At 38.6% G+C, this 21,771-nt stretch overlaps 1 protein-coding gene across 4 annotated transcripts in view; it reads left to right on the top strand.

Moving 5' to 3' along the window:
• Positions 1-21,771, top strand: part of CRIM1 (cysteine rich transmembrane BMP regulator 1) — a 195,015-nt gene that overhangs the window by 126,953 nt on the left and 46,291 nt on the right. For all 4 annotated transcript variants that reach the window (XM_016948339.3, XM_016948342.3, XM_016948341.3 and 1 more), the window contains one exon: positions 16,541-16,669. In XM_016948339.3, the coding sequence (XP_016803828.3) occupies positions 16,541-16,669 (129 nt within the window). The remainder of the gene's footprint in view (positions 1-16,540; positions 16,670-21,771) is intronic.

The raw sequence follows: 21,771 nt of genomic DNA, 5'->3' as shown, positions 1-21,771 counted from the left end.
GGTATTTATTTAGTTAATACACACAATAAATTCCTCTGTGCACAGTTGCATAACCAGTGTTGGCCCTTACCCTATTAGCTACAGTCTCTAGGTACATCGTCAGAGTATGAAATTAGATGAAAGGACCCCACACAAGGATTGTGGTTTTAGATTCTAAGTAAACTAACAGCATCACTAAATATGGAGTGTTAGGACCTCCAGGGAGGAAGAACCTTATTGTGGCTGTTGTTACTGGAGACACATAACTTCCAAATGACAAGATAATGTGTCTTTTGGTTACTCCTGGAGGACTAGGGACATGAACCTGGGGGCCCTTAAAGACTAGGCTGTTACTTGACAGCTAACTTGATTCACAAGTACCTAAGTGCTTTTTAAATTGGCACTTAAGTACTCTCATGATGAATTCTTAGCAAGTTATTGTCAACACCCAATTCAGGTATACAGATAAGCCTTTCCAGTCTGTTAACTGATTATATTCTCACATTTTGCTTTGTTGACTTTTCTCTACATCTCTTGTTTATCGATCTCATTATTTTTATTTTCTGACCCCTGTGAAGAGCTAGGGTGGAAACGTGTGGAATAGCATATAAAGTTTTCAGTTGAATGGTATACATAGACGACACGGCCTTAATCTCCTTAAAAACTAAAAACAAAAAAGAGATTGGACGGCAGAATTAGGTCTTCATCTGCAGGGCCACTGTTATTTGTAACCCTTAATGACAGTGGCTAACATTTCATACAATTGTTATGTGTCAGGTTTAAGTGCTTTAAGGGGAGCAACTAATTTGAGATCCTCACAGCATCCCTTCGGTATGGGTGCTGTCATCCCAGTTTACCATCAGAGAACACAAAGTTCAGAGGCCATGTAATTTGCCCAGGGTCATACAGCTCATAACTGACAACACAGTGTGTCCCCAGGACCAGACCCTGGACCCTGAATGGACAGTGCCTCTGCGCTGCAGTGCATTATACCCTGAAAGAGGCTCCATCCCCCTGTAAAGAAAGAATTTGGCATATTCTTTTGAATCCCTAAAACAACATGTGATGTGTAAGTAGATGCTCAAAATTTTTAAATGAGTAAATAATAAGTGAGGACAGTGAGGAGGAAAGAAAGACTGGAGCAGGAAGTCCCAACCAGACCCTTCATACAGATCTTCTTTTTAGTTGAGTGAGGGAGCAGACCCTGATACAGGGTTACCTTAACCAGAGCGTCAAAAGCTGATGGCCACTGGGACCCCTGATCTACTAGTTGAAGGAAGAATAATGTCAGGATGCTTATCACTGAAAACACATTTTGAGAACATAAGTAAGAGTGTTATGGAAGTGTGTGACATGAGGTGGGCCCACATGTCTACAGGCCAGTTGGACCAGTTTCCTGCATTGACGATTCACCCTTCTGATGGGCACTCAGCTCTGGGCTCCATCCCTGTGGCAGCCTCATGGGCCTTCCAAGACTGATGTGTATACTGTGGTTTATTCTGTCCCAGTTCAGCCCCTGAAGTCCAGAATCACAGAGTTTAAGTGGGGCTTCCCAGACCGTCTAAGGCTAATGCTTGCTGCCACGTTAATGTACTGTTTTTAAGATGCCTTGTGCATGGTGTAGGTGCCACTGCATTTCAGTTACTTACACGGGCAAGGATTTTTTTTACATTGTCATTAGATATTGAGAATAATTTGCTGATTTTTTTTTCAATAATACCAAGTATAAATGCTGCCAGAGCTGATTCTTAATGTCAGAGGGATCCTGAGGAGAGGTTGCCATTTCCATTAGAAATCTATTTTGTGATTGAAGGTAAGATAAGGTATTGGGGAGGGAAGTTTTGGCTACATGACATCTATAACATCCCCGTGATTACTCAATAAGAAAAATTCAAGAGATGTGGACAGGTGTGTGGCCAGCTTAGCTGTGACACCTGATGCAAGAGATTAGAGCTTCCTGGGGACTTTGAAGTCTTGATGTCAGACCTGATCTGCCTTCTCATCTTGGGCTGCGGCTGGACCCTGCCCAGGTGGCCACTGTGATCTGAGTGTTCTTCAGGCCTCCTTAGGTGCACCATCTCCTGCAGGGAGGAGCCGATGATTTTGATGACCTTAGGGATTTTGAAGCCAACACCAGAGTATCACTTTTCAAGAACTAGGAACAACTTAGGTAATATTTTAAAAGGTAGCATTCAGAATTATACTCAGGTTGCCAGTAAATAAATTCCATGCTCGCGGTTGGGCAAATGCGTAGTTTCCCCTCTACTATTTCTGTCTGTCTGAAAACAAAGCAAAATCCATGTTCTATCTCTAACAGGAAGTCAAAGAGTTACTTGTAGATTGTTAAAGCTGGATGAGAGGTATATCAGAGTCCATAGTATTCAGTATTTTTTAAGTTTTCTTCTTAATAAAAAGTTAAAATTGCTATTTGCAGACATATTATCAGATACCCAGCTGAGTTTCAGGCCTAATAATTCTGCTAACCTGGACTTAACTCTTGAAGTAGACGATAGAGGAATAAGAGATTCACTGTGCATGGATTCTTTCTAATTCTGGGTTTAGGATGGAATGTGGTTGAACCAAAAAATCAACTATCTTTCTTCCTGCCACCTGGCTTTCTTGGATCTCTTACTTAGGGAATCCTGGTCCTACTTGGGACAGTGTTGAAGACTGGATGTCAGGCACGTCTTGACCTATGTGGATTTAGTAAGCCACTTCAGTCTCAGCTCACCCAATATTGTAAGTTGTGCTCCTCTAAAAGGCTGGAGTTCTGTGAGCTGTCAAATGCACTGTCGTCTTCTTCATCAATCCCAAATTTATAGAAGCACTATATTCTCTCCCTGAAGGCTGATGATATAGCTTGAATCAAGTTGCCCTTCTAATGAGATTTCCACTGGGCTGCCAGAAAAGTCTGTACCAGGCTCATATCTGGGTGGGAATTCTTTGAAACAAGAAAAAATGTTTCCAGCCCTGCCCATAATGCTTCCTCACTGAACAGTATCTCAAATGATTAAGCTACTGCTTTTGTGGCACGGAGTCAAACATAGTTTGGCTGACCCCAAGAGGCAGTGAAGTCAAAGATGCCATAGGGTCACATGTTATTAACATTCTGGTACATAACAGGGATCAAAACTCAGTTTATGGGTGGTATTGCTTCAGTGCCATATACTATGCTATTATTAGTAAGCCAAGAATAATAAAATATTCGTAATAGCCTAAAGACTGTTAGGCATGTGTTTTATCCTTTAACTCTAAACGTCCTGGAAACTAGTTCCATAAATGGAAATTAAAATATAACACAGTCTATTTTTTGCTTGTCCAAATAAGGTCATATGTTGGGTAACAAATGCGTAGCAAATGACTGTTTGTTAACCTAGGTCTTTAACATAAACATCAGAAATTTTTCAATGATGAATATTGTCATATTTTGATTTTTCTCTGATCATTTAAAATGTCTTTACATATTTGCAATAAAACTAGAATATAGATAAAGTAAATGTAAAAGACACTCATATCCAGCCTTAATATATCACTTTCAAGATTTTGTGATTTTTCACAGCTATATAGAAATATGTACATTATATGAGTGGCTTTCTTTACATGTTAGATCCACCACTTACATTAATAGTTAATAAGTGTAGAAATAAATGTTGTAGAAGTAGTTTAATAGAGAAGAAATGTTTATTCTTACTTATACCTAGGAGTTCTGCTGCTGGTTCTCCAAGTCCAGCATGTCTTTGCTTGTGTCGGTAATGCCTTGCTCTTTGTACTTGATTTTGAGTAAGACTGTCATACTGAACCAAGTTTTACGAGTAAAAATGAAGGTTGGTCTTATACTCTTAATTTGCTAGATGACCAAACTGATCAATGCCTTAAATGTTCAGAATTGTTGAGAGCTAATTCTGAAACACATGATTAGAAATTCCTCTGCCCCTGAGTTTACAGAGCTCAGCTGTTAAGTATTTCCCTGTTGAAGTGGCGTGCAAGGGGGTGGGTTGCTCTTTATTTTCTCTGCTGTCTACTTCCCATACCTAAAAGGGTATTATTGCTGGGAGTCTCATAATTTTCCTACTAAGACAATAATTGCATCTAATAGATCAGACTTGGGCCTGCTAATTTTCATCTAATCAACAGAGGCAGGAAAACATAGTCTGGAATGCTAACTATGTGAATGAAAAATATTTAGTCATTCTTGAAATGATAGGAATGTTTTTCCAACAAGCTTAAATAAACACAATCTCTTTTGAGACTGTGCTAAACTTTTTTTGGATGAGACAACTCTTAGGCAACCAAACAGAAGTTAATGAAGGTTATTAAGAGACATGCCCTTCAGAAAAGGCCTGCAGACTTTAAAAAGATTCCATCTTCTTTATGCTGCAACCATTGATAAATAGCAGAATTGGTTTACTTTTTAGCTTTTGTCTACCCAGTAGAATTTAACATTTTAATTAGTAATCATACTGCCCAATGTTCAACAGATACCATTTTACCTAACATGGCTATATTAGACCATCTTATTTTAAAATCCTCATCTTCATCTCCTACTGTTTGCCTCAGTTCCAAGGAATTCATTGGACTCAACACTCCTGTATTTATAGCACCTGATTACACTTTTCCTATGAAGCATGTTTGTTTAGTCCCACCAATACAAGGTCCCACCAGATAATAAAATTATTTTTAAACATACTAAAATGTACATATTCAAGTGAAGTGTTTTTCCTTTCACAAGTTATGTGGGAAAAATGTATACTTAACTCCAGGAATACAGTCATTCAGAATATTTTTGGTGCCTCTCTTTTGAAACTGACTTTAGAGATCATAGCACATCCTTTTGAATATCCTTAGCTTTGTAAACCCTTGACTTTGAAGGTTTATTAGACTCTAGGAAATAGCCAAAGTCATTTATGTTGAAGTCTGGTTTAAAAAAAAAAAAAAAGGTGGCCGATCTAGCTGAGTAAAACTGTTTAGAGGAAGCAAAAAGTGACAGTAAAATAAAGGCACTTTGTCTTCTATGACATAGTAATTTGCTCTGAAAGCAACTATGAAGAGGTTTCAAACAGAATTTTAACATGAACAGCATTTTGGCATAAGAATATAGCCTCTAAAAGTGAGTACTTTTATCAATAACACTTATTTGTAAGTATAACTCCTGGTGTGTTTATTAAAAAAAATCAATTCACCTACTACATAGTATTTTTATGACTTCTAGGGATTAGAGGCATATATTTAAATGGTCATATACTGTATTACAACGTTTTTCTGAAATTGCAGGTGTTCTATTCCAACATTTTTTTCAAATAAATTAGACTAAAATAATTTGCCTACAGAAACAGGTCAAAATAGGTTGCGATTCTAATATAATTTATTTTTAGTATTTTAGTTATCCAATTCCACTTCTAGTTATACCATACTGTTTCCTGGTATAGTCTTAAGTATATCCTATAAAAAAAAAATGATTTCACATTGCTTAATATATGAGGGTTAGCACTGAAGATAGTGAAAAATCCAGTGAGTCACTGTTAAACCCCCATTAGAACTTTTCTGTGTTGTATCTATCTGATTATTGAAGATACAGTGTCACACAAGCATATAAACCATCTGTTGCAATACTATTTTAAAATCGTAGGACAGGTTCAAAGAGGGGAAATGTCCATTAAAGAACGCCTCTTGCGCATGTGTGGGTCTCCCCATCACAGGTGGCTGATGAGGTGGCAGGAGCAGCATCATACCCACCTATCAGCCTCTTAATTTGAGACTCCCAAATACTCCCCTGCATGAGCTCCCAGAATGCAGATTGGGAAATCTGTTGCCAGGGGACTCAGCAAAGCCAGATCTTGGTCCAGGGGTCATACCATCAGTTTAATCTAAATTTGATGTGCTTTGAGCAATACGGGACATGTAGCATGTTTTTGAAATTTGCCAGAAAGCATGCATTTTGTTTTATAAATATTTTGAGTTTAAGTTGATCAGCAGTTTGGCCAAATTTTTATTTACCATTTATATCTACAGAATACCTGTTTACACCTCAGTGGAGTTTAACTTTCGCATCTGAGAGATTAGCTGGATTTATCTGGTTTGTTTGAAACAGCCTAGTTCAGGTATATGGACCATTTGAGATCACAGAATTTAATGCTAGCTGCCAGTAAAAAGATGCAGTCCCAGGCTCCAGCTCTTACTTTGCAGCAGCCTACTGAAACACAACTAAGAATCCTCAAGATCCTAAGGCCAAGTACTTGATCCTTGTGGACCCTGCAAATCATGTAACTTTCACATTGGCTGCTGGAGCAAACCGAGAGTTGATTTGCAAGCCACCGCTCGACCAGCACCAGAACTCAAAGCATGCATTCTGTGTGCTTACCTCATCCCTGACTGCAGCTTATTCTTGTCTAGCTAAAATTTACCTGGATCCCCATTTCCTTACTTTAAAAAAGTATTCATTCGTGATATAATTTGAGACTTCCTTGGATCTATTACATAATCTAATGAGGTATATTTATGTGCTTCTTTATGTATAATCAGTGCCTACCATTTGCCCATGCCTGTGCCTTTGTGCCTTGCATGGTGGTTGAACCCCCTTAGTTTGCCTATCAACTGGAAGACAGGAGATCATGTTGTTTTTCACCTTAATGGACAGCTATTGCCCTGCATGTCAGCTCACTTTTAAAACAATTCAAGGAGTCTCTATTTGTTAGGGGAGCTGTAATATGTTTGGAGATAATAAGCTATCCACTTGGGATGGCCTTGGGCCTTGCATACTGAGAGGGTCGGCAAGCTCAGATCTTTTCAAAGCCACAAATCTCTCATCCTTTCTGGGAATCAAGTTTTTAAAAGATTCCATGGAGATTTTATGTTAGACGAATTCCACAGGGGGTGTGCTCCACAGTCCTGTGACAGAGATACTAAGAACATGACTCATTGCATGAGGAGCCCCTACAATTCTTGTTATGAAAGTACTGGTTGAATTTTCTCTTATTGTTGACATATGTTTGAGATCCCTGACTTCCTAACACTGAGATCTGCTCGTTAAAGACAGTTTTTAGAAATGGGTCTTCTGTGTCTTTCAACTTGAGAGTGGCAAGAAACACTGGCAAAGATAAAAAGTAGTATAAATGATTCTGTGATGAGTTTGCCCTTGTCCCTAAAGATCTAGCAAGGCCCCCATCATGAGAGAGGAAGAACAGGGGCCAGGCACACAGAGTCATTGTTTCGACCCACATTGGATTAGCTGATTACTAAGAGATTTCTGTTCTCTTGGAGACATCATAGACATAGTCAAAATGTAGAACAATGATATCAGACTGCTACTCAGCAAATGTGAAAGGCGTCACTGGCTGGTCACTAACGTGCTCCAAAGCTTACCAGACCATATGAAAAGATAGCACAGACCCACCCACCATCTCAGATGCTTTTCACGTTATCAGTGGAGACAAAAAATGATGCTTAAGTTACAACAGGCAGGGTTCAGAATGCTGAACCAATTGCCATACTATTTATCAGCTGCGCATTTGAGGTCTGTGAAAGGGCTAAGAATTCATTAATTAGCCATTACCTGAGACCAGTTATAGCTCTGAGCAGACAAGATCAGCATGACATCAATAATTACAACAAGAAGTAATGTTGCTGTCACCCTTACAGTATAGTCTTTTCTTGACAAGCTTGTTTGAGCATTATTGGAATATTGTGAGGTAGAAATAATGAGTATTCCCATTTTCTGGAAACCCAGAGAGGTCCATCATAACATGTTAGCCTAATGAGAGAGCGGGGACTCAAGCTATGTTTTCTGACTCCAAATCCATGACCTTGGCATTGCTTCCCAGTAGACCCCCATTGTGAGAAGACGGGATGAGAAAAATAAGATGATGAATGTCAAAGTACTTGATCATTGTGGCTTAGATTCAAAGGCCAGTCCACTCCTGGCTCCATCCCCATTGCTGAGACCCAGTTACTGTTATTCTGAACTCTGTGGCCCAGCCTTTGATCCCGGGTTCTTCTGATGAGCCTCTGACTGGAATTTTGACCTTGCTGTTTGACTTCTGGGAGAGCTGGATCTGTTTTCTGCTTCTACTTGTTTATTCCTGCATCCTCCCACCTAGGGACATTACTCAACCCAAGAGCCCCGACCCACTCTCCCATCCTGTCAGGCTTGACCTCTGCCCATTCTTGTGCATATCCATCCAAATTCTAGGCCCCAGGCCCTAACCATTGGCACTTAAGTCCCCACTGAGTAAATGAGCTGCTCAGCCTCCATCAGGCTGCCAGGCACCAGGATACCATCATCAGCACGTGTGCATTCTGCTATGCACTCTTCCTTTTCTTTCTCTGATTCTTGTCAGTCTCTAATTAACCCGGTTGTCAATTTGCCAAGCAGTCAGCAAAAGTGCCCATAACTTCACGCAGTAGAAGATGAGCTCCTGAGTTGAATGACTGCCTAGCTGTTTTCAGGATTATTTTAATAACACTTTTTATTTGGCATTATCAAGGAGTAGGGTAGTTCCAGAAGTGAATTCTCCAGATAATTAAAATTTGGGATGTCAGATCTTACATTAAGAATTTTATAGGAGGCCTTCTATAATGCTTTGTGTACTTTTCTGCCTTCTTAAGCCAAAGATACAGATCATATGATCGTATTTTAACCCATCTCAGGAAACCGAGTGTCATCACTGAGTAATCTCATTTTGGACGGCTTGGATTTGGGGATTTGCACTCCATTTTCACCATTATTAAGTGTGTCAGGTTTACAACACCCTTAAGATCTGGCTTTCTGCTTCAGTGGAGCTCATTTATTGTGTACCTCCTATGTGCAAAAGACTGCCACAGTGGTGTGGACCCTAAGGAACTTACTGTCTAATCTTCTAAAAGTTAGAAAATTAGAGATACAGCCTCTTAGGACAATTTTGAATGGGAGCTCTTCTTTGCCAAATAATGTTACACTGACTTTAGGTGCTTAGATGTCTTTCGTTTTCCCGTTTTGTTCATTCATTGAGCAGTTCTATAGACCAAACTGTACTAGGTGCTGAGGTTATAAACGATGAATGAAGTATTGTCCCTAACGTGCAGACCCTTCCTCCCTGGTTTTCAACCATTTGCCAGAAGGCTAGCTTCCAGTTACCAAAATTCTGACCGCCTGACCCATCCTCCAAGTTGAAAATAGCTACTTAAATGTGCACACACACAAACCCGCATACCTATTAATGTAACACATTATTTCCACTTAAAGCTACCAAAATATAATTCCTATGAACATTAGCAATAAAAAGAATAAGAATAAAATGTAAGACAAGTATAAAAGATCTAGATTCTTAGAATCCAGTGATAATTTTGTGAGCTATCTCAAGCTGGATTCCTGGAAAAAGATACCCCACTCTATAAAAAAAATTTTTAATTTGTCTTTTGTGGTCTTTTAATAATCTCAATAATGCTACCATCTTTTCCTATTAAATATGTTTTTGGTAAAGGAAGAAAAATATTAATATGTCTAACAGCCAAGATTCCTTGGGAAAAGCATACAAAATTAATAAATAGGTCTAAAATAAATACATGGTTGCTTCCTTTTCCGATCACAAAATAATACAAATCTTGGGAACATTTGCACACTGTTCATTTTAAAATAAAATAAACTGCTCTGAGATAAGTACTTCAGAAATTACAAGGATGTAGGTGTTGTTATGAGAAGTGTACAAAGGGAAAAAGGATAACCAAATGTGTAGCGGCTAAAAGAATTTGAAAACTCCAACCGTAAGAGACTTTTTTCCATGACTTAATGAGGCTTTCTTAAGTACACATTCAAATGCTACGGAAATTCCCACTTCCAGATTAGGGAATTTTTGTATCTTCAGTTTTTTTTTTTTCTTATTGTCTGCTTTAGTAGAGTTTTCCCTCTAGCTTCATTTGGGAAAATTTCATCTTCACTGTACTTTCCTTCCCAAGATGCAATTATGTTGACAATTTAGTGATTTATTTGAAAGGTGTTCTGACCAGTTATGGGTCACATTTGAAAAGCATCTGTGTTAACAGCTTGACATATGAAAATACAGCAAAACAGACAAGCTTTGATGCTGTCTTGGCCAGCCTTATCTCCAGTTTTATGGCCCTGGCTAGGAGACCTGATATATTTAGCCATTGAACTGCCATGTCAAGTCAGTGACATTTTGGAATTTTGCTACTCATTGGATATTCACGTTGCTTAACCAAGTTCAGCCCCCTCCAACCCCCCAATCCCTGCCCAAAATAGAAAAATAAAACTACCTTAAGAAAGAGCGCCTGAAGTAAGTCTGAAAAGAAAGCATGATTGTTCATTTTTGTCTCTCATAATCAAATAAGCAGGCTTGGGAATTTACAGAGAAGAGCTATGTAAAATCTGCAAAGCATTATTAAAGCCTGAAAGAAGAGGTAATAAGAGAAACGAGAGACAGATAGGAATTGTTAGCTTCATTTATCTTAATACTTCTACTTGAGTATTTTTTCACTTGTAAAGAAATGTAAGAATGTATGTGTCTTTAAAAAGTACTTTTTCTGTAATCCCAGCACTTTAGGAGGCTGAGGTAGGAAGATTGCTTGAGGTCAGGCGTTCGAGACCAGACTGGGCAACGTAGTGAGACCTCATGTCAAAAGAATAAAAATAAAAAGGAAAAAAAAAGCATTTTTTTCTAGAAATTTGCCTACAAAGAGGTTTTTCCAGAAAGACTTTTCTTAGTGTGTGGGTGTGTGTGCATATGAATGCATAGGAACAGAGGGTGCTGGCAGACAGCTGCTTTCCACAGCCAGGCCTGCAGTTTACCAGAGGACAGCACAGTGAGGCAGCAGTCCTAGAGACCATCAGAATCTGGAAGCAGAGTTAATTACCCTCCTGACAAGACAGTGCTACACAGAGACCCAACAGGGATGGCTGTGTATGCCTTCCACAGTTGTACATTTACAGAGTCACCCACCCATACTCAAGAACTGCTAATTGATTGTCAGCTTTCCCAGGGCTGCTAATAAGAAAGAGTGCTTCACACATTTCTCAATGGAGATAATTAATATTATTTCTGAGAGAGAACCAGCTCATAGTAATCTATCTAAGAACCTTGTATGGATTAATTCAAAACCAGCAGTTCAGTGGAGTAATACAGATTAGACAGCAATTTAAAAGCATCCATTAATATTGTCATTTAGGCTACATATACCTGAAATATAAAAATTATTGTATTGTTTCAGAAGTGAATATATATAATTATACATTTAAAAATAACTGAGGATCAAAATATGTTCATTTTTATTGTTCTCCCAGAGTTGTTGAACTATATAATGTGAGGGTAAGACTGATCTAAAAACTTTATACCAGCATCTTAAAAGGTTGAATTTGAGTTTCAGCTTCTTACTTCCTTGGCCAGTTTTTGGAGAATTTCTCATAAAATAAACTAACAAAAGGCAAGAAAGTAGAGAGCTTAGATTTGTTTGCTTAACACATTTATAACACCTGAATAACCGAATATGTATTTATGGTTTAGTACCGTGGCCTTGAAGTTAGATTCATGATTTTCATTTTAACTTTATATTTTTAATCAAATTAATTGTGATCCCAGTAGCTTAATTTCGCCATTGAGTAGATAAAATTGCTCCTAGGAAATACGTGAGCATCAATATAAAATACCGATGGTGTTTTTCAATAACAGTGTCTGAAGCTCTCTAATTTGTAAAAAATACTAACATTTTCCTGGAAATAATTTTACTGACAAGACATCTGTTAGGCTTTTTAGGTTATGAAAGAAGTAACCCTAAATTTTTAATAAATGTAAAATAAAGAATCAACATGTGTTTGTGTATGTTATTGCATGTTAGAAGATATTTTCTTTCAAAATTTTGTTTTCTAAGACTTGGGATAAGAATTGGTGGCTGAGCATCTGCACTCCTGACACAATCCCAAGGGTTCTTTAAAAATAGCTCTTCTGGACAGTGTAAGGTGCTTGGAGGGTCTCTAAAAATCGTTCAAGAAAACAACAGGTAGAGAAGAGTAAAGTTTCCCACTCAGATGCTGAGTAGAAAACAGCAAACCAATGTAGACATAACAAACACCCATTTTTGTTCTTTATTGCTTCTAGGCTCAGACTATTTTAGAATTCTTCTCCACAAGGAAGCTGTTGGAGGGTTCCCTTTAGAAATAGTTGTAGCCAAAGACAGTGAATTCCTGCTGTTTCAAGCCTTCTTCCTTTGGAGGACATTAAGGTATTTCTTTGATTCCTCAGCTGATTCAATACAAGATGAGATAGAATTTCAAGGTGATCCTATAAACAGTACTTCACTGAATTTCCCCTCTCCAAAACCCCACCTCTGTGCAAGGATTTCCTCATTCTCCTAAATGAGGAAATCTAAGAACATTTCTCTCCTTTGAAAGAGGCCTACTAACACATTTCTACCAAGCTAGTTTAAAGGGGGACAGTTTTCTTTGCTCCAAGCAGCAAGTATCATGTACAGGGATGCATCAGTGCCTCCGGAAATCTTAGCAGGACCTCTGTTCAATTGAACTTTGCTTACGAAACACGCCAAAGGTAGGGGATCACCATCATCCTAGAAAGGCTTGTATTCTCCGACACACAATTTCAGTGCCATACCCCATGTAACATAGGAGCACAGAAATGTAGGATTTAAATGAGAATCTTCTGGTCTTCAGACCAAAATCTGACAGGCAATTTCCGTATTCAAAGCACTGTTGCATAGACTAGAGAAAAGTCTGGGATAATAACAATTCCTGATGAGCAAATTTCAGAATGCTCTAACTTTTAGACAAGCAGAATGTATATTTCACATACTTTGCTCACACTCCCTCAAGCCTCTTTATTTTTTTATTTTTTATTTTTTTTTGTGGATGAGAAACAGTCATACTGAGATACCATGATTCTAGATTCTTTAAAATCACCTCTTCTCCCACCAGGAACTCTCTTGGATAAAAGCTATGTTAAGAATCTGACCAGCTCTTGGTCATTATTCTTTAAGAACTATAAATATAATATTGATTTGAAATGGTTTAATTGAGAACGGTGTCAAATATGTCTCACTTTGGAGCTAATTATTTAGCATAAGAAATTGAATCTCAGTTGTCTCATGGCACTTGTTTCCAAAAAATTGCCCTGACATTAGTAATAGGATCAGTTCTGAGATTATATAATAATATGTTGGAGTGGAAGCAAACTCTCAAATATGTTTAACAATAATGTGAGGTTTTTTCTAGATAATTCATAAATAGGTAGATAATCTATATACTTACAGGTCATATTTTTGTCGTAATGTTGTTCTCATGGAAATCTAACTACTCTGGCTATGGTCTCACATGATAGGAAACCAAGCACTAAAATGTTGGGAGAATGACGAAAGGCAGTACACTATAATGGATGATGACTTCAATTGAAATGCCAGGAGACAACTAGTTGCCTGCAAATGTGTACAACTCAACGGTTACTCCAATTACATAGGGTATTAGCAGTAAGGACCCAAGACACATGTGTTACCACCCGGAAAAAAACTTTAAAATTTGTTCCAGTTTGTGTCTGAGTAGGAAAATGAGATGTATTTGTTAAATGTAATAAAATGAGATGCCAAGTGTTAAAATGTCTTCTTAAGAAAACCTAGATTTCTAGCTATATTTAACATATCACAATGACTATTGTTGTGTTCAGCCTAATCTATCGAGGGGAAATTGAATAGTTCTAATGTAAATTGAAAGTTTTCATGAATAAAAGATTTTGTTGTGTTTTTCTGTGTTTAATGTTAAATATTGAGGGTATAAAAATTTGAAATGGCTGTACTTCCCTGTTTCTTTCATCTAATATAGGTCATAAGTGAATGGGAAAATACTAATTTCAGAGGCACAAAATGATTTTTTGCTTCTTGCATGCTACAGCATTGAGGCTTGGAAGGTATCCCATGGGACTTGTTTTACCTGAAATATTTAACACACACATTGTAAGACCAGCACATACTGAATGGCCCTTTATGCAATTTTATTTGTTCAAGTGAACAAAACCTGTTATGCTGAATATTTTAGGAAAACATATTGAACATATTTCCTCTCCTGGAGAAATGTGTGTTAGATGTACATCTGTGACTGCGTACCTAACTGTTGAAGCCATTTGGATAGATTGGCTTCTGTGACTGATATGGGGCTGCGCAAGTCAGCATTGTGGTTCTGATCCTCAAATAACCCAGTCCATTTGTTCCTTTCACTTTCTAGCCACAGATCACAACCTTAATCGCATGTTAATCTAATATATTTTTTAAAAAACAGCACATACATCACTATTGAGAGCAAATATCATTTAGAGGTAGAAGATCATCTTTGTAAAAGTTGGACGATGGATTCTCTAAGCAAATCCCTAAAATTCACTGCTGCTAAAATTCCATACTACCCTATGATATGATGATTATACATTTTTCAAGGTCAGTTTAATCTTCAATATATACTTTTCCATAGTATATTTTCTGAAGGCAAAATTTTCTCATAAATTTCACATCTTAAATGTCAGTAAAGTATAGAAGATTTTGGTATGTGTAGATATGCTTAGGACATTTCTTTACCCATAAGCTGTCCAGGAAAGCAGTGTGCATAGAGTTCAGAATTCTTCCTTCAACTTTGGCCTAATCGCTCTAGAACATAGAAGTCCTTTCTCACTGGGATAACCTGTGGTGGGTTTACTTAAACCTGATACTTGCCTTCTGCGCTCTCTCATATTTGTGGTTAGAGTAATTTTGACAAAACATTGGCAGTCTTGGGACTGAAGACTGGAATAGAATCATTATTTGGGGTAGCTAAGAAAAGTAGTGATAAAAGAAAGACTAATAGGTTTGAGAACTAAAGATGTTTGCAGTAAATTTTAAGAGAATGGAGGGGAGCAGCAATACGCTAACTCAGGATGTCTTAAAACAACTAAACTTTAGTTATTTTTTGATGTTTACAGTTATCTGTCAGGAAGAATACCTTGGTTATTGAAGGAAATTAGAAACTACAGCAGTGAAAAGTTTATATAAAAATTTTAGTAAGATGCTGTTCTTTGTAATAAGAATAGAGAATGTGCTATACTCACTTGATACATATTTTTACTGGGAGAATGCTGATCTAAGCATCTCTTTAGTAAGTCATCGTTGCCTGCTACCTGTGAAGAGTTGAATCACTGTCCCCTTTTAGTAGATGGATAAAAATTTAGAACTCTTGATCTCAGCAGTGGCAGCTAAAACACTTATTTTGATCTGTCTTCCCTGGTAACAGGAGATGAAACTTGAGAAAACAGTGTGGACTAATGGATAGAGTGTTGGACAGGAGGTTAGGAACCTCTGTTCTGTTCTATTCCCAGCCTGCTACTGGGTTACTATGTAAACTTAGATAAGCCAGTTACCCTCTCTGCACCTCATATTTTCCATCTGCGAAAATGTAGGTAGAGACATTCTATACTCAGCTCTTTCACAAAGATATTGTGAGCAACAGCTTATTTTGAAGACGTTAGTATATTTTTGTTGAAAAGATGTTGCATAAGTATGTCAGTGCCTCTGTTCCCTTTGGCAACACCGTTCCCACAACCTGGCATTATATAAACTGTCCCTTATTGATGCATTGAGAAACAGGTACCATTACAGCAGATTTTGTGTTGCACAGAAGCTGAGAGTGTGACTGGAGTCAGACTGCCTGGGTTTGAATCTTGGGTCCACCACAAACTAATGCTGTAACCATGGGCAGGTCAGTGTGCTAGATTTCCTCATCTGTAAATTGAGGATAATAATAGCACCCACCTCATTGGAATATGGTAAAGCTGGAAGGCATTTGTGAACAGCACTTTAAGCCTTATATAAATACATAATATGCTTTATGTAAGTATATGTAGTTACCGTTACTACCCAAAGCAATTCTTCATTAATATGGTAAAGCGTCACCTCTGGTCTTGCTTTGTTTAGTGCCCTTATTCCCAGCATGGCTGCTCACTCTTTCTCCTGAATGTGTGTATCTCCCTCTGCTCCCACAAGTCTCTGGGCCCTGAGGATAAGTGTGTAGGTATCTGTCGTATCATCTACCATAAGTGAGGGAGTGCCACATAAAAGAAATCCAGGTGTTTTAAGCTAGTCTCAAAAACTGATTTATTAATTTGGAAAAAAATAGTAACCGATTTCAGAAGTATTACCGAATGGGACTGAGATAATTGATAGTTGACAGCTGTATCCTGATTATTATAAAAAATAAACCGGAAAACATCAGGAAGAAATAGAAGAGCAGTTAACAATTTAAACAGAGTTGATGTTAACCTCTCTCGTCTGCCTCCAGTAGTGGTGACCATCAGAGAAGAATTGTGTGAAGGTACCAAAAACTGCATGAATTGCTCAAACGCAAAGAAGTAGAGTGTTCACATTTTCAAAAATCTGAACACAAATATATCTGTTTCAGGGGTGAAAGATATTACTAGAGCATAAAAGTTTAGGATTTGATGACAATTACTGATTTGATTTTTGTAACATTATGGTGTGGAATTTCAAAAATTGAATAGCATCTAAGGTTTTCATTGGTTATGTTTCATTGGTTATTTTTTTCTCTATTTATTATTAGAACCAACCATCATCACAGTTGATCCACCTGCATGTGGGGAGTTATCAAACTGCACTCTGACAGGGAAGGACTGCATTCATGGTTTCAAACGCGATCACAATGGTTGTCGGACCTGTCAGTGCATAAACAGTGAGTAGACAGAAGACTGTATGTTTTTTCTGAGGCCTAATATGATATTGTCAAAGCATATTATGTAATTGAATATCTTTTTCACTTCTGTTCAGACATTCCCTTGACAACCTGAAAAAAAGGGGAAAAAAGTTATTTTTAACACAAACAAATACATAGTCATTTGGGAGAAAGGAGCTGCTGCTTTATTGTGGTTTTTTCTCTGTTTCCTTGATGGCCAGTTGCATCAGGAGTGCAACCTGGAGTGGCTTTGGAGTGCATCCTTCCAGCCACCCAGAACGCTCTCCCTTTAGTACACTTGCCAGGTCATCCAGTGACAGGGAGGTCACCCACACATACAGTGTCACATTCCGCATATGACAGCCATAATCCTTAGACTGTGCTTCACTTTGTTGACCCCAGCTTTGCCTCCATGCAGATTCCAATCATGTATCCAGGCCCTGCCCTCTAGAGTATAGAAGAGTATATTGTATTTCTTCCAGAAAAAAATAAAATAATACACACACACCCCACCCCCATATATGTTAAAACCATTTCGAATTCCCCTAATTCTTCTGCCGGAATAAACATCCTCATTCTCCTTGACCATTCTTCAGGTGACAGTTCCTAGAACTTTCTTGATCTTTTCCATCATTTGACACACAATATGTCATTGTCTTTACATAAAATATGGCCCACAATCAAGCTACTCCAGAATGGGCAGGCATGGTGGCTCACGCTTATAATTTCAGCACTCTGGGAGGCTAAGGCAGGCAGATCACTGGAGCTCAGGAGTTCAAGACCAGCCTGGACGACATGGCGAGATCCCAGCCTCTACCAAAAATACAAAAAAAAAATAGCTGAGCGTGGTGGTATGCGCCAGTGGTCCCAGCTACTCGGGAGGCTGAGGTGGGAGGATCGCTTGAGCCTGGTGGGGCAAAGGTCACAGTGAGCTGAGAGCGCATTACTGCACTCCAGCCTGGATGACAGCAAAAGACACTGTCTCAGAAAAAGGTACTCCGCAATTTGGTCTGCTGAATACAGTGCTACTGTGTGGCCTAAGTTTGCATTAGCTCCTTGAATTGCACTTCGTTGGCTGATATTGAGGTTATAAGTAGCTAAAAACACTAGGAACTTTTTTACATCACCTGCTGTTAGGTGGTTCTCATCTGTTCTGTAATAGAACGTTTGATTTTTTTTTAAACGATATAAATACCCGGCCAAATATAACAAGAAATTATCCGAATCATTTTAAACCATTTTCTAACTAGTTGGGATATTTTTGAATCTCGATAATGTGATCTTATACTTTATGCCTCCCAGCTTATATTAAATAAGCACAACTTATATTTCCTTATCTAAATCACTGAATTAAAATAAACTGCACAGAACCAAGGACAAAGACCTGCAGAATGATGCTGAACATAGCTGCTTACAGTAGTCCTAAGCATTTATACCTTGAGTAGAGTTATTTAGCTGACAACATATATCTCCACAAGAAATCTTGAAAAACACTTCGCCCATATCTTGTCTGAAGTCAAAATATATTACAAAATACATCAGAGCATTCCTTTGCTGGAAACCCTATTTTTAAAATGAGCTGAAGTTATAGGGGCCTGGCTTGTTTTCCCAGAATCTGTACTGGCTCCTGGTAGTCAGTGCTTTATTCCCCTAAATGTCACAAATCATATATTTAACAATTATTTCTGAAGAATTTTCCGTTGTGAATGTCAATTTATGTAGTTTTTAGAACACTTTGTCCCTTTTGAATTGACATTTGGCCTATTTTCTTAAATCTCTTTCCATTCTCTTCGATCTCTCTCGCACACAGTACTGGTTCTGTAATAAGCAGGCTTTCTGTGGGCCTGTGGTTGTAATTACCATGGCTCAGAGACTTGGACTTAACGTAGACAGATGCTCACTTTCTGATTTATCAGTTATCTCAGGCTTTAACATACCACTTAACCTTAATCATTTGTCACTATTTTAAAAATATTTTTGAAGAAGATACAAAATAGGAGTTAAGCCATTCTGCTTCCTCAGTTACATGTGACCATCACACTATCTACAGTGGCGTTAGTGCTAAAACTGAGTTTATAAAACGCCTGTTGGCCAGGCGTGGTGGCTCACACCTATAATCCCAGCACTTTGGGAGGCTAAGGTGGATGGATTGCTTGACCTCGGGAGTTCGAAACCAGCCTGGGCAACATGGCAAAAACCCACCTCTACAAAAAAAAATACAAAAGCTAGCCAGGCATGATAGCAAGGGCCTGTAGTTCCAGCTACTCAAGAGTCTAAGGTGGGGCGATCTCTTGAGCTCGGGAAGTCGAGGCTGCAGCTAGCTGTGATTGTGCCACTGCACTCCAGCCTGGGTGACAGAGCAAGACCCTTTTTCAAAAAAGTAACAAACAAAAAAAAAACTCCTGTTGAGCTTGTAGTTACTGCCATCTTTAAATTTCCTATAAGCCTCTACCCATTTGGGGGTATTGTGACTTCCTACACTTGATTCTGTTCGGGGAAGGGTGAGTCCCTGTTGCCTTTTATACCTCCCTTTAGAAAGCCAAGTTCACTAGAGTTGCCTTGGCAGCCCAAGTTTTCTCAAATGGCCAACCTTGTTTTTTGAACAAGATAATTAGTAATTGTCATGAAGTGTTTATATTTTAATCCTTCTAATGCCTCTTACATTAAGAAAGCTACATCTTTCTTAACATGGGATCATATATATTAATACATTTTTTCTGAGTTTCTAAAAAGTCTAAAAATACAGATTTCATTGTGTCCAGTCACCTCACCTACACTTGCGCCTGGGTTTTGCTATTGTGAAATCTTGGCCACCCGGTCATGCTTATCTAAGACTTCGGTCACTTCACACGGAATCTTTCATCATTAAGTTCAAAGAAGCAGTTTCCCTCAACTGCCTTTGAAGGAAGAGTCAAAATATGTCCCTTGGCAAATAGTCACTGGCAAATAGTCATTTGGCAAGTTGAGACTATAAGGAGGATGCATATTTACCCTATCTTTAGGTTAGTGTTTTGTTTGGCATTTTAAAAGGATCGTCAGCATGTGCTACCTGAGTGCACCTCCGTTTCATTCACACTTAGGAAGAAATAGGTACAGGAGGAGACCATTGCATTTTGTATCAATAAATTTATTATTTGCAAATTGTACCCATTTATACAGATAGCTGGCCTTCCTTCCTTCCTTCCTTCCTTCCTTCCTTTTTTCACCTAATATAAACAGAGCACCTGCCACATTCTAGGTAGTAGTCTAGGTATTAAGGCCACAAAGATGACTAAAATGCAAGACCTTCCCTAAGGAAAAAAGTCTTCTGTAGCATAAACACTCATGAAATATCACCTCTTTAAGCCAAAAGCTATAACGTACAAATGTAAATTCTTTTAAGAGGAAGCTTTGGTCCTTCAGCAGAACCCAGGCTTATGTTCACACCAGAGTAGAGAAAGAACTGCCCGTCTCCCAGGGCTCTACTTGGTGCTCAGCAGATACTGGCTGAGTGAATAAAAAGGAAACCTTCAGGATCAGAGATGCCTTTGGATATCATTCTTGCCTGAGGTCTCCCTTTGAGGTCTTGCTATTCTAGTAATATATCCATACTATTTTGGATTCTTCTTAAAGTTAGTCTTGTCATCTCGCTCACTGCCCCACTGTATACCTAAAGACTTACTTCAACACTAATTGGAATTTTTCAGTTTGTCCTATACAGAAGTCTAGACATACAGCATTCTGCTTTCACCTCCCCCATTCGTATTAGCAATCCAGGTTATTTGGCAACTTTGGAAGCCACACCTTTGGGATGTCAGTCAAATCAAACCAAATTTCCAGGTCCTGGGTTTTGTCAGATTCTTGCGATCGTATGCAACTCTCCTCTCAGGCTCTGCACAGCAGCTTTTGTGTTGCACAGAAGCTGAGAGTGTGACTGGAGTCAGACTGCCTGGGTTTGAATCTTGGGTCCATCACAAATTATGCTGACTTCCACATGGGTAATAAAGGCAAGTTGCTTTACTTCTTTGGGACTCTGTGTCCACATATGTAAAGGGCAAATAATAGTACCAAACTAATGGGTTATTTTGAGGACTAAATAAATGAATGAATGCAAAGCTAACTCTTTGGCTGGCATATGGCCGTTGCTTACTCTGCACTGTAACTATTTTATAGCATCTTCCTCTGAGTCGGCCCAAGCTAGCCAACATGGAAAGCCCCCAGCGTCCCCGCCCCCCTTTGTTCCCACCCCATCAGCCTGCCTCCAGTTCTTCCTGCCCTCTAAGGACACTCGCACCAACAGCTTTCCTTTTACTTTTTCATTTCATTGTAACCCTCAAATATTATCTTTCTCCTCCTTGGTTTTAGAGAAGGGAGTTTCTTATAGCTAACTATGGAATAATAGGTTATTTTTTTCTATTGCAGCTGCTTTATATAGGTATTTATTTTGTCCCAAATTCACCCTTACATTATTTTTCTGCATCCCATCAAAACCTTTTTCACATACAGTAGTCCTAAGCATTTATACCTAAGTTTCTCTTAAGGATTAGGCCTAGTTTCCATTAGCTTCTAGATTTTTTTTTTATACAGGGTCTTGCTTTGTTACCCAGATTGGAATTCAGTGGTGCAAACACAGCTCACTGCAGCCTCAACCTCCCAGGCTCAAGCGATCCTCCCACCTGAGCCTCCCAAGTAACTGGGACTACAGGCACTGCCGCCACACCCAGCTCATTTTTTTTGTATTTTTTTGTAGAGACAAGGTTTTGCCACATTGTCCAGGCAGGTCACGAACTCCTGGCCTCAAGCAATCTGCCCGACTCTATCTCCTAAAGTGCTGAGATTACAGGTGTGAGGCACCGTACCTGGCCCTTCAAGATTTCTTAAAACAAGGCCAGCACCCCACAAGTATTTCTTCTGTCTTCATTGATTTGTTGTTGTTCATTCACTCATTATTTTATTCATCTAGCATTTGTTGAGTGCCTACTATATCCTAAAGAAGATTAAAAATAGTCCTTACCCTTGACTCACATTGGTAATTTGTTGGTAATATTAGTCATATGTTAATATGTTGTAAAGAGACAACATAATCTAGCATATTTTAGGCAGTCACATTAGGATTGAAATCA

Source organism: Pan troglodytes, chromosome 12, assembly GCF_028858775.2.
Source record: "Pan troglodytes isolate AG18354 chromosome 12, NHGRI_mPanTro3-v2.0_pri, whole genome shotgun sequence".
In the NCBI taxonomy this organism is placed as follows: domain Eukaryota; kingdom Metazoa; phylum Chordata; class Mammalia; order Primates; family Hominidae; genus Pan; species Pan troglodytes.
Note: the sequence above shows the minus strand (reverse complement) of the source record. Positions and strands in the feature narration are given on the sequence as shown.